General features: G+C 40.4%; 1 protein-coding gene across 2 annotated transcripts in view; it reads right to left on the minus strand.

The window, feature by feature from the left end:
* The window catches only part of mad1l1 (mitotic arrest deficient 1 like 1), a 111,872-nt gene that overhangs the window by 53,626 nt on the left and 44,373 nt on the right, over window positions 1-13,873 (minus strand). For both annotated transcript variants that reach the window (XM_017717427.2, XM_037543179.1), the window contains exons 12-14: window positions 7,495-7,635; window positions 7,270-7,326; window positions 2,750-2,841 (exon numbers count right to left, since the gene is read on the minus strand). In XM_017717427.2, the coding sequence (XP_017572916.1) occupies window positions 2,750-2,841; window positions 7,270-7,326; window positions 7,495-7,635 (290 nt within the window). The remainder of the gene's footprint in view (window positions 1-2,749; window positions 2,842-7,269; window positions 7,327-7,494; window positions 7,636-13,873) is intronic.

Raw genomic sequence — 13,873 nt, forward strand, 5'->3', positions numbered from 1 at the left:
TTTTACCTAAAATTCTAATTCTGCTGTGCAGCCGAAACAACGCAATAGAAGAGCCACATGTTGCCGACCCCAGTTGAACTGCATTTTTCATCCATTTCCTTTTCTCAGTCATAGCTTCTTGACAGCTACTCATCCTTTCAGACCCAGAGTGTTGAGTGGAATGATAGGCAGAAATCCTATCCTCTAAAATAGTTCTTCCATTTGAGTCTTGGTTCCTCTCAGTGTTTGCTGCTCACAATTGTAGAGAGCTTTTTCATTTGAGTCTCAGTCTTTCTACTCACAGTGCTCCTTCCTTGTGCTCTTAGGAAGTTTTCCTTTCGAGTCATGGTTCCTCTCAGTGTTTCTTCCTCATGCTCCTGTGTGGTATTTCCTTTTTCCTATCTTGGTGTTTCTTTCTCATGGTCTTAGAGAGCTTTTCCTGATATAGTCATCCTCAGCTTTCTCATTAGGGGTCTAAATCTGGGTTTTTGCAAAGCTGCTTTATGACAGTGTCCGTTGAAAGGCGTTCTATAAATAATTCCAAAGTGAATAAGATATGGAACAATATTAACACTGATCCAAAGGAGCGTCTGAAAACGTCTTAGACACAGACCACTATCACACTGTCATTCTAAAAATCACAGAATGCTCTGATCTGGGACTTTAGGTAAAGCATTTTCAGAATATGAAAATAAAGCCTTTTATTAACATGACTGGATGCAATCCATATTTGACTTATCATTTTTATTTCTCTGCCTCGTTTATTTAATCTTCATATCTTCTTGAGAATAAAAAGGTTTTAACTGTATGATCTGCTTCTGAATGACAGTGAGTGACCCATTCGCATTCAGAAGCTGTGATGAGGAAATCCTTCCCCGGAGGCCTTCAAGAGACATTTAAACTATGTTCATATTACAAGTCTTGTTGCTCAAATCTGAGTTTTTGCTCAAATCCGATCTCTTTGCCACAATGGTTCACTCTCTGTCAATGTGAACGAACCGGCATCCTGAAATGACCCTCAGGTGCACCTACTCAGTAATGTCACATAAATGAATCATGTTCATCATCAGCACAAACTAACCTGCAGAACGAGCTTAGCTGTGAAGATCATTAACTCTGATCAGCTCTCAGCTTCATTATTAGAGCGAGACGAAGGAGAAAAAGGTGAGATGTGTTTCTTTTCCACCATTAACAGGCTTTAACTTCTGTTCAGCACTGCTGCCATGGTAACGCTGAATGTTTCTAGTGGTGCACGTACCGTAGAAAAGAAAAGAAAAAAAAACCACACGAATTCCGATCTCAGCATCACATTAAGGTAGTATGGACATTAACTGCATACGTATCTAATCTAGGACCACATGTAAAAGTGACTCATATCAGATCTGAATGTCCACAAAGCCCTGAAAACATTAGATCTGAGCCACATTAGGGCAAAAAATCTGATTTGTGCCACTTCAGCCTGCTAACGTGAACAACGCCTTAGGGGATAAAATTCTATTTATTAAATGGTCCATCTTCCCTTCATGTATGTTTGTGTTTTTTTATCCCACTTTTTCCTCCTTTTGTTCTTTTACTTCATGTTCTTCTGTTTTTGGAAACAGATGCTGATATGCATAACTATTCATTTATTCCTTACTAATTACAGTGGTTAAATGAACTATGTAATTACACACAGTGTTTGCTATAACTTTTCTTTGGTGGGGTAGCTTTTTATTTTTTTTCCCGGATTTCTTTTATAACTTTATACTCAGCAAAACAAATAGTCAATTGTGTGTGACAGCAGGCAATATGTGGATTCCCCAATTAACCGTGAGCTCCTCAGGGACAGAAGTTCAAGAGGGATTAAAGGACAATTTACAGAATGTGAAGGTTTGCATGATCAAAGGGGGGGGGGGGTTGGCACAAAGGCCACACATGCTAATGTGGAATAATCAGGTTTCCACAGCAGCTAGGCAGTGCCACAAGACACAGTAACGTGACATTTCCCACGTTTTTCTTGTGACCAGTCATTTTATGCAACAAAACCAGTCATAAAACCAGTCATAATTTATTTTACACAAAACTGGCTGAAATCACAGACTTCAAATGTTTCTCTGAGCCAGCTCATAGTCTTTCTAGTCTCAATTTAGGAAGTTTTCCCCATTTTTCCTAGGAGTTCAGAAATATCCCTATGTCTTCTTGTATGCATGCATCATGTTTGAGATCTAACCTATTTTTTTTTTTTTTTTTTTTTAAATATTCAAGTCTGGACATGGTAAGGGCCATTCTAAAAAAAATATTTCAAAAAACTATTTTCACCACGAGCCCTTTAATGTGAACCACAATATAGACCAATTTCAGTGGCCAAATGATGAGCTTGGCCCTGTCTGCATAGTTCAGCTGCAACCTGGATCCAACAACTGATCCAGTAGATCAAGGTCCTTTGAGCAGACTGAACAGGGTTTGAACCAAAGACAAACAGATAAAAGTCATAAATAAGAAGCAACTAACAAAATGACAACTTTTTATTCTAACTTACAGTGACAGATTTAGTCAATATCAGGTATAATGGCCAATATGGCATAGTGGGCAACACTACTAGGGTTTGATTCCCTGTCAGGGCAAGTACACCATGCTATACCATTAAGGATCCTTGGGCCAGACTCCTCACACTACACTCTTATCCCTCTTTACTATGATTACATTCAGTCTGTCAAGTCTGTACAAGTCAGTCTGAATAAAAACATTGTCCAAATGAAAAAACGTTAATGCAAACACAATATTTACTTACCTTAAGGAGTTAAGTTCCTCCTCTGTTGTTATGGGACTGCTTTCAGAAACTGAGGATTGTTGTTCCTTCAGAGTTTCAAGTTCCAGTGCAACCTGACCAATGAAATTTGTTAATTTATTATACAGACATTTTACATTTACAATGTAAAAAGAGATTAGTGCACAAACTCTCTTTATCTTTCCTTTAACACAACGATTATTACGAAGACGTTGTAACAGCATGCTCATCTACAACTCACCACAGTTTCCCAAGTCCTGGAGATCTACCACCCTTGAGAGTTTAGATCAAACATACCTGGCTCTAATATGTTCCTAACTAACATCATCCCAGAGATGATAGCAGTTTCCGAAACTGCTAATTTTAGCATGAAATTTCTACCACAAGCATAATGCTAATTTCCAATGTCCTGTCAGTGAGTGAGTTTACATGCACTTAATAATTTGATAACTGCAGAAAATCAGATTTGGTCAGTAACCCGATGGACGTGTACATGCACTTGATTAATCAGATAATGGGGAAACTCTGGGTCTATGTGAGTCGGACAATAATCAGATTTCAGCTTTGAAACGAGCCAATAAACTCATAGAAGACGACTGAATACAGTTTGAATTTAAAGAGTTTTTTTTTTGTAAGAATACAGTTAAAACATTACATATTTAGTTACAGAGCTTTTGATACACATCCTCTCATCCATATTGTATGCACATAAATGTATTTATGGACCACAGAGGGCCCACATACACATTTGTACGCAGTCAATAGACATGCATGAGTGTTTGTGTGCTAAGCACGTACATTTATTTTTTGTTTTGGAGGTCTGTAAAATGAAGGTAGAAAACCTCTGCAGAAAAATGTAAACAGATTAGTTTAATATTTTGCATAGTCAATATTCAATTTGGAACATTTGAGACGGTTCTAGAATGGATCTGAAAAAAGTTACTTTGCAGGGTGGCAGCTCTGCAAAAATACAAAAAGCAAAAAACAAAAAACAAACAAGAAAAGAATTTGACAGCTTGCTGAGAAGATAAAACGGTTAGAGGTAGAAAATATGTAGTCCTTTCAGAGAAATAGGACAAACCAAACCAACAATCCGGGATGCGATTCCCAAAAGCCCTATAACACAAAAAAGGCCGAGCAAGTGCCACTTTGAATGTTCTCTCTAATACTTAACACTGACACTTCTAGGAAACTGGGCCTCACAAGGGTACAGCTCAGTCTTTCAGCCTTATGAAGAGCACGCTGAAAAGGCATGGTTTTGTCTCAGGTATCTGAGCTTTTCAAAATTGTATTCAGTACTGGGCTTTCAGATGTGGTTAAGAGGGGCTACATAATGGAGACCATTATCTACATGGCAGAGGACAGTTTTCCAACTAAAAGTTGCTTTCCTAATAATGGGAAGAGTCTAAAACACAACTTTTACAGAACATCAATAACTCACCCATTCTGTTTAAAGCTCATCAGAAAGTACAAGAAAAACGCTTGTATGTCACTAGAATATCTTTTTCACTGTAGATCCTATTTACAGTGCTACAGCTCAATATGTTAATTGGAAATATAATTATTGCCCCTGGTTGGATGTTGTAACTACTGCCGATAATTATTCCCAATATGTTGGTGCCTCAGTTGTTCTCGCGCCCACAGCTACATACTTAGCGAATGACTATGTTCTTCTCAAACTCACTGAAATGGTTAGCACAGCAAATTATATTAAAACCATGCACATAGACTACCAGAGGTTTGGTTTATTCTGAACTGCTACAGCCATGCAAGCTCGTTTGCACAGTAGCGGTCACACTCACGCAAAGTTTTGCTGCTTGTCTTCAGTGGTCTACCACTGCAATCACGCACAACAGGAGCTCCTAACCTTCTGCAAGTTGCGGATCACGCAAATGTCCATAAAAGCTTCTGGAGCCCATAAGATTTAACCAATCCAATCTTTTTTTTCTTGGACTCATCTAATACGACAAAGCCTTATTTGATAAGACTCGAATGGCACTCGAAAACAAACAAGTGGTAGGGGTAAAAATAAGAAATGGGATCGGGCCCAAGTCTGTCCTCTGTAGGCACCCTTACCCTGCATATCTACTCTAAACCTTTTACCCTGAAACAAGATAACCGGTAAGACTTTCACACTGAGACAAAATGCAAATTATGTGTGTTTCTGAAGTACTGCACATGCAGTTGAATGATTTTTTGAAGTTTTAACAATCTACTAATACAGGTGCTTTTGAATTTCCAGTGACTGCAGGGTATAAAGGGGGGATTTTGGGGTGCTTGATTGTCAATGTTGGGGGAGTGATATTAACGATTTTTAGCTGTTTAAAAAACAAAACAAAAAAATCCTGCCACTGGCCCCCCCAGCAACACTAGTCAACTATAGTTGTTGGGTCATAGCCCACAGGTTAAAAACCACTGATGTACAAAATACACTGGCCACTAAAATGTGCCTTGTCTTAGCCAGTAAAGTACCAGCTTCTGTTCACACCTAAATCCTCTCAGTAATTTAATGGGAGCTGCACGAGGAACTCTGGAAATGTTCACGTTCCCTATTTTACGTACAAACAGACAAAATAAAACTAACTCCCTCTCCCTGCTTTTCTTCCGAGTATACAATCGCCCACATGTCCGGCTGGACACTGAAGGACAACTGACTGTTGAGCCCTCCTGCTACATACTTCAGACCAGCTACCGCCACCTACCTTGGACTAGCTGCCCACCCTACATTGATGTTTTCATAGACTCCTAGCTATAACTACAACTAATACTACTGCTATTAATATTAGTAGTACAATCACTTGTAGGTAAGTTTGACCAGAGGAGGATGGGTCCGCTCTGGTGAGCCTGGCTCCTTCCTCAGCTCTGAGGGAGTTTTTCCTTGGCACTGGTGCCCCTGACTTGCTCACCTGGGGGTTTTTACATTCTTGTTAAAACTGTCTTTTCTGGAGTTCTGTGAAGCTGCTTTGTGACAACATCCGTTGTAAAAGCGCTATACAAATAAATTTGATTTGATTTGATTTGACACATGGTCTCATGCAGGTAAACTGCTGTGTCAATCGTATCAGGAGTTAAACTCTTGCTTGCATTCACACTTAACATTTCCTAACTACTGTAAAATACGTGTGAAAACAAACTTAAACCTAATGCACATTTAGCATTCATTTGCCAAACTAATATACTTCATATTAACATAAAATGTGGCATTTGGTTGCCCTTTCAGTCAATCCACCAGTGTTATTTTTCCTTGTAACATCTCAGGACTTATTTGACTTACTGGGCCTTAATGAGGTGCCCACAATTCCACAGCGCTATATAGTATCTGACCCTTCAAACTTGTCAGGGTGTTGTACTTACACTGACCAGTCATGGCCTCCACTAAGAGGCTAAAGATCTGAAACTAAAACTAACTTACTGCTACATACCAGCAGAAGACTATAAAAGCAACCCCCCCACATCAAAGTTCTACCTGCTGGAAGATTTAGCTGGCACTGGAACAGTGATGCACTTGCACACTGTGCAGTGTTGTTGGACAAACATCATCCACATGGAAGAGTCATCAGAAGGCAACCTTAACTGTGATCTCACCATGTCTGAAGTCTGCAACACAACATTTAAACTAGAGGCATTTTGGAAACAAGCGCTGTGGACTGAAATGTGGAGATGCATTTCAATAAAAGAACACCTTGCCAACTCTTAAGCATGTGGGTGGCTCTGTTAAGCTCTGGGGTTGTGCTGCAGGCTGTGGCACCGGAAATGTTGTGGAGTGAAGAAGGGATTTTACTTAATATCAACAAATCCTGGAAATTACTGGCTAACCATCAGTGAAGATACTGATAAAAGAAAAAAAAAAGAGGGTGGACATTATAACAAGACCCCGAAATCAACCTGAAACTACTTTACATAAAAAAAAACTGGAACAAGAATTGAAGAAAGACATTTCACATTCACCATCATCAGACATGAATATTATCGAAAATCTGAGGATATATATACACACACGCGAAGTGCACGCAAGACAAGCTATGCATATTTCTAGGGGCGTTCTGTAAGGAAAAGTGGATACAAGAAACATTCTGAGGCTGTGATTTCAGCCAAAAGGGGCCCCAAACATATGCACATGCCACATTTTAAATTTAATATGTTAAATTTAAGGAATAAATCACAATTGTACATTAACATTTACAGAAATGCACTTAAGTTTGTTCTATTTATTATTATGTATTCATTCTTGAAAGTGAAATAAGTGATCGCTAATATCGGCCCAGAAATGACATAAGTGTATCATTACCTTCTGCTTCCACATCTCATAAATCAAAGTCTGGCTGAATTAAGATATTAATGGCACACAACTGTAGTTTATTTTTACTGGCTTATTATTTAATACGTCTATGGAAAGAACTGTTGATAATCTGAGTACAAGAAGTAAAAATAATTTTTAAAAATGAAAGATTGTGTGTATAAATGCATCGAAGAGTGAGAAAGAAAGCAAGAGGCAAACAGTACTCATGGTGCACATAACATACCGCTTGAGCTTGCAGTTTGAATGTTCCAGCTTCCTCCTGGGCTTTAAAAAGCTGAGCCTACCAGAACAATAGAGGGGAAACAGAAGGAGAGAGTGAGAGGGAGAGAGATAGAGGGAGAGCGAGAGAGCGAGAGAGAAGAAATAAAAAGTGCAGCCTGCCATAAACTATTTTTAGTTAACTCAATTAGTGAGGTGATGGGTGCATTATGGGATTTGAAGTCTTCACCTCCATCTCAGTGTTGTGAGCCTGGACTTTCTGTAGCATCTCTTCGGCTTCCTTAACTCTGCGTGTGAGCTGAGGAGAGTACTCGCTTGCAGCCAGCTCGCTGTCATAGGATTCCAATATTGCTCTCATGCCATCGCGCTCCTGAAAACCCACCCACACACACACAAACACAAATGTTATAAAACCTATATTCAATGGGTGTTTATAAGCAGGATGCCAAACTTCCAGTCAAGCATGCACAGACTCAATTGCAAAAAAGTTGGAATGGATGGGAAGGGGGAAAAGAAAACAATCATTTGCATGTCGGTTTTGACCTGAAAAGTACAACTCAGATTGTATGTTTGACCAGGCCATCATGTGATGACAAAGCCTCAAATTATTTGTTCATTAGCACGACAGTGTACTCTAGGCTTATGCCATGTGGCATCAGCTGGTGTAGGATGTTGGTTTCGGTGCATATTGTATGAGTACCAGTAAATGAGGACAGTATTGGGCTGTTTCCCAATATCAATATTGATGCATCCCTAATCAAAAGCATTCATTATTGGTTTTCGCCTTTGCCACTTACACTCAAAGATTTCTCTGTATTCTCTAAATCTTTGAATAATGTTTTGGACTGTAGATGAAGAAATCCTGTCCTTAAACTGGATTAACTTGGACTAGTTGCTCATGCACTTGCACTCATGCATGTGTTCCAGCTACAAAGCACACTACAATTAGAAGCTTTTCCACAGCAAATAACAGACAGGTGGGCAAGAAATGAGGCTTTAAATAAAGTAATAATAAACAGAATAAGCTGAATCGCTTGACATTTGAGATGATCACAAATGTTTAAGCTGACCACAATTATTTTCTGCCATTGTTAGCATTCACTCTCAAACAACTACGCTGCCTCAAGCAGTTTTCATAAAAGAAAGGAAAAAAACATTTTTTTATTAAAGCACATCACAAGTTTGCAAACACAACAAAAGTTCTAATTTCTTCACTTCTATATGTCAGCAGTGAGTGAAGTTTGTTTAACTGATGTTTATTAACACCTTGATAGGAAAGCAGTGAGTTATATTTGTTCATTCAATGTTAAAACCTTTAGAGTGACATTTATTTGATGTTTGTTAATACCTTTATGGGAAAGCAGCAAGTTATATTTGTCCATTCAACGTTAACACCTTTAGAGTGACGTCTAATTTCTTCACTTCTATGGCAGCAGTGAGTGAAGTTTGTTTAACTGATGTTTATTAACACCTTGATAGGAAAGCAGTGAGTTATATTTATTCATTCAATGTTAACACCTTTAGAGTGACGTTTATTTGATGTTTGTTAACATGTTTATAAAGCAGTAGTGAGCTACGTTTATTTATTCTATGTTTTTTTAGCACCTTTACGGGGGGAGCAGCGAGTGACATTTAACTGATGTTTATTAACACCTTTATAGGGGAGAAGTGTGTAATACTTGTTTATTTGATATTTGTTAACACCTTTGGTGGGCAGTGCTAATTGATGTTTATCTGATGTTGTCATCTTTATAGGTCAACAATGAGTCATGGTTCTTAAAACACTCTGAGAGGGCAGCGGTGTGTAAGGATCTTTGTGTGATGTTTGTTAACACCTTTGGAGGGCGGCAGTGTGCAATGTTTGCGTGACGTTTGTTAAAAAAACTTTTAGAGGGTAGGGGTGAGCAACAAACATCAAACAAACAAACATTCCTCACCATCACCCTCTAAAAGGTGCTACTTTGTCCATAATTATTGCTACATGGCTTATATTGTGTGTTTAGCTGATGTGTGTTTAGCTGACTTTTTCGCAAAGCGGCAAACATTGATCCATCCTCGCCTTTCAGGAATGCTCCATATACCCAATCATGATAGCATTATCTATTCACCTGTGTACAAGTGGAAAGTTTTAAAACAGGTATTTTGATAATTCCACAAACTTTCCTGTCATACACTGCCCAATGCTCTCCCATGGATCCACCACCTGTGGGAGAGGCCTCCCCAATTTGAACCCGAGTAGTGTTTTGTTATTGGAGTTCTGTGCTCGCCACAGTCTGTCCATAACAAACACCATGTTAGAACACAAAGGTGTGCATAAGTGCACATGGCATCAGGACACCTTAGGCCACAGTTTGTTGATTGACTTCGTAGTTATATCATCGGATTTGCGACAGTATGTTTTGGACACCCGGGTGAAGAGAGGAGCAGAGCTGTCAACCGATCACTACCTAGTGGTGAGTTGGATCAGATGGCGGGTGAAAATACCAGACAGACCTGGCAGACCCAAACGAGTTGTGAGGGTTTGTTGGGAACGTCTGGCAGAGGAACCTACCAGAAAGATCTTTAACTCCCACTTCCGACAAAGCTTCGACTGCATACCGAGGGAGGCCGGTGACATTGAGTCCGTGTGGGCCCTGTTCCGTGCCTCCATTTTTGTCGATGCAGCGGATTGGAGCTGTGACCGCAATCCCCGAACCCGCTGGTGGACACCTCGGGTAAAGGAAGCAGTCAAGCTGAAGAAAGAGTCCTTTCGGGCCTGGTTGGCTTGTGGAACTCTGGAGGCAAAAGATGGGTACCGAAGGGCCAAGTGGGCCGCAGCTTCAGCGGTTGCTGAGGCAAAAACTTGGGTGTGGGAGGAGTTTGGTGAGGCCATGGAGAAAGACTATCGACAGGCACTGAGAAGGTTCTGGTAAACCGTCAGGCGCCTCAGGAGAGGAAAGTGGTTCCAGACTAACACTGTATACAGTGGGGTTGGGGGGCTGCTGACTTCGACTGGGGACATCATTGGATGGTGGAAGGAATACTTCAAGGATCTTCTCAATCCCACCAATGATCCTTCCCCAGAGGAGGCAGAGCTTGGAGACCTGAGTGAGGGTCCGTCCATCACTTGGGCTGAGGTAGCCAAGGTGGTTGGAAAACTCCTTGGTGGCAGAGCACTGGGGTTGGATGAGATCCGCCCGGAAATTCCTGAGGGCTCTGGATGTTGTAGGGCTGTCTTAGCTGACACGCCTCTGCAACATCGCGTGGACATCTAGGGCGGTCCCCCTGGGAGTTCGCCCAACCAGTCTACATGTGTTTTGTGGATTTGGAGAAGGCATTTGACCGCGTCCCTCAGGGAATCCTGTTGGGAGTGCTTCAGGAGTACGGGGTGAGGGGCTCGTTCTTACAGGCCATTCAGTCTCTGTACAAACAGAGCAGGAGCTTGGTTTGTATAGCTGACAGTAAGTCGGATTGGTTTCCAGTCAGGGTTGGACTCTGACAGGGCTGTCCGTTGTCACCGATTGTGTTCATAACTTTTATGGACAGAATTTCTCCGAACAGCCAAGCGTCTGCTTTTTGTGGATGATGTGGTCCTGTTGGCGTCATCAGGCCGGGACCTCCAGCTCTCCCTGTACCAGTTTGCGTGAAGCGGCTGAGATGAAAATCAGCACGTCTGAATCTGAGACCATGGTCCTCAGTCGGAAAAGGGTGGAATGCTCTGTCCAGGTCGGGAGTGAATTCTTGCCCCAAGTGGAGGAGTTTAAATATCTTGGGATTTTGTTCACGAGTGAAGGAAGGATGGAGCGAGAGGTTGACAGGCGGATTGCTGTGGCGTCTGCAGTAATGCGGACCCTATACCGGTCCGTCACAGTGAAGAGAGAGCTGAGCCAGAAGGCGAAGCTGTCAATTTACCGGTCAATCAATGCTCCGACTCTCACCTATGTTCATGAGCTTTGGGTAGTGACCGAAAGAACGAGATTGTGGATACAAGCAGCCGAATTGAGCTTTAACCGCAGGGTCGCCGGACTCTCCCTTAGAGATAGGGTGAGAAGATCAGCGATTCGGGAGAGGCTTGGAGTAGAGCCGCTGCTTGTCCACGTTGAGAGAAGCCAGTTGAGGTGGTATGGGCATCTGGTAAGGATGGCCTCTGGACGCCTCCCTAGAGAGGTGTTCCAGACATGTCCGATGGGGAGGAGACCCCGGGGAAGACCCATGACACGTTGGAGGGATTATATCTCTCGACTGTCTTGGGAACGCCTCGGTATCCCTCCGGAAGAGCTGGAGGAGGTGGGGTGGGAGAGGGAGGCCTGGGCCTCTTTGTTTAGGCTGCTGCCCCCGCGACCCGGACCCGGATAAGCGGTTGAGGATGGATGGATGGATGGAAGGATGGATGGATGGAAGGATGGATGGATGGACACTGCCCCTGTCCTAACTTGTTTGGAATGTGATCCAGGAATCAAATTTGGAAATAGTGCATCTTTATAAAAATTTACAAAACTGATAAAATAAAATGTAGAAATTTTCTTTGCGATGTAAATTAAATGCATCTAAAAGGCAGTTTGCTAATCACTGCTTTTGGTTTATATTTGCATTTTACTTTCTGTCCCAGCTTTTTTGAACTGGGTTTATAGTACAGACAGTTAAAAGCAGGGATGTGCACTCTGGCTCATGTAAAAAATAAGAACAACATCAAATAAAAACAATACCACCAAGACCGATAACACTTTCAAAGAGTTTACATGTTTGAATGGATAAACAATAATATCTGCTGGCACAGTTTAAAAAAATAAAGCAAGGATGCAAATATGGACACAAATTACAGCAAATTCTTTTGACTTTTTCATAACAGACCTACTAGTCAGTGAACATTCATAACCTGACAAACCCAAAAAACCCTACAGATGAACCATGAAATCAAAACACAGTGCAGTATTTCATGCAAATGATTTTATGCTTAACTGAACAAAAACAATACAGCCTAATGTAGCATATGACATATTAAGCCTACTTACTTACTATATCACATATTAGCACTAGTTAACAAACATATATGGTCTAACCATGACTAGCATGAAGTCCATATGCATTGTTTAAACAACATTCAATATTAAGCCTGTAGCTCATAGCTTTTAAGCTTTTTTGTCAGGGGACTAATTACAAAGCCAACAATCTCCTTTATAGGCTACAGCTTAATGGTTTAATCTCTGCTGTGTCCCATTATTAATGGCTTTGGTGCTACTGGTTAAAATGAAGAGTTACGGAGTCCAAACTGCAAACATTCCAGCAGTCAACTCCAGTAAACCCAGAGTTGAGCATCACTAAGTTGCAGGCTAAAGGAAGTTGTCGGCTGCTGGAAGCTGCATTTTTTTACGCGTTCATGTGTACAATTCAAAAAATGGTCATCATGTTGAATGAAAAGTGCTAATTCAAATTAATTGTTTATAAGAAATCCTTCCAAGAATTCTTAGCAGTTTTTTTTTTTTTTTTTGTTAGTGCTTCTCAGACAGTTAGTTCTTTTCACACAATTTTTTTTTTTTTTTTGGTAATATACTTCTGTTTATTGTTAGCAGTTTTGGACTGGTAAGGCTGTTTAAACCAGCAAGGTTGCTCTGCTGACTGCAATAATGATGGACAAAGGGTAGTAGGACTGAACAGTGACTGAGTGTTGACATTGCTCAACACGAGAACAGGGGAAAAAAAAAACAATCACAGATCAACAATTATTAAAAAACAATTAAGTATTTTGATCATGGACATTTACAAGATTTGTTTAATGGTCTATTAAAACGAAAGACAATAACTGAGATAGCAATGTTCTAAATGTATGCAAAATCATAATTTATAGGGTACTTTCTATTTGGAGGTGTTTGTCCTAACCCCTAAATGTCAACTTACTACATAAATATTAAAAATTCTGTGTTTTAAAGATCTTTTTGATTTCTTCAAAAGTGAATTTGAAAGACTGAGTTTGATTTTTTAAATTAAAAAACTACTCAAATAATTCTCACGATTATCATCCCATTGGTATTTTTACCAAAACACATCTTAGCCCATAGGTGGAGCCATATTTTAGCTACACCCCTGCATTTTATAACAGGAAGTGAGACAGCATCCCTGTCCCTCATGGTCAGCAGCTAGATCCCATTGTTTTTGAAGTAAATGTGTCCTAAAGTGGATTTTGAACTCTAATAGAGTATTTCAACTTCAGCTGTAACGGCTCTATAATGTTATATGTCAAAGTTCTACTAAAATATGTGCAAGACAACATAGTAATTTCATTATGTTAAAACACAGCGTTATTTTTAATGAAATCCTTCAACTGCCTTAACACATGCTGACAACAACCCAAACAAAGCACGGCCTAAAACCTATTTCAAACTGGCCATCATCTCTTTTGCCTCCTGACACGAAACATGGCTCTCATGAAATATAGCTACTGTTTAGACCTTTGTGTGCTGACCTACATTCTGAAAGTGGACCATTGTTGCGGACTATCGTAATGATTGTTAATTTTTGAATGAGCACAATGGACAATGGGCCAAGCAGGGCCTCTGTAACGAGCTAATGCACCAACATCACATCAAAGAATTTCTTCTTGCTGTCAAGTTTCTAACACGAATCTGGACTCT

The sequence above is a fragment of the Pygocentrus nattereri genome, chromosome 12, assembly GCF_015220715.1.
Source record: "Pygocentrus nattereri isolate fPygNat1 chromosome 12, fPygNat1.pri, whole genome shotgun sequence".
Taxonomy (NCBI): domain Eukaryota; kingdom Metazoa; phylum Chordata; class Actinopteri; order Characiformes; family Serrasalmidae; genus Pygocentrus; species Pygocentrus nattereri.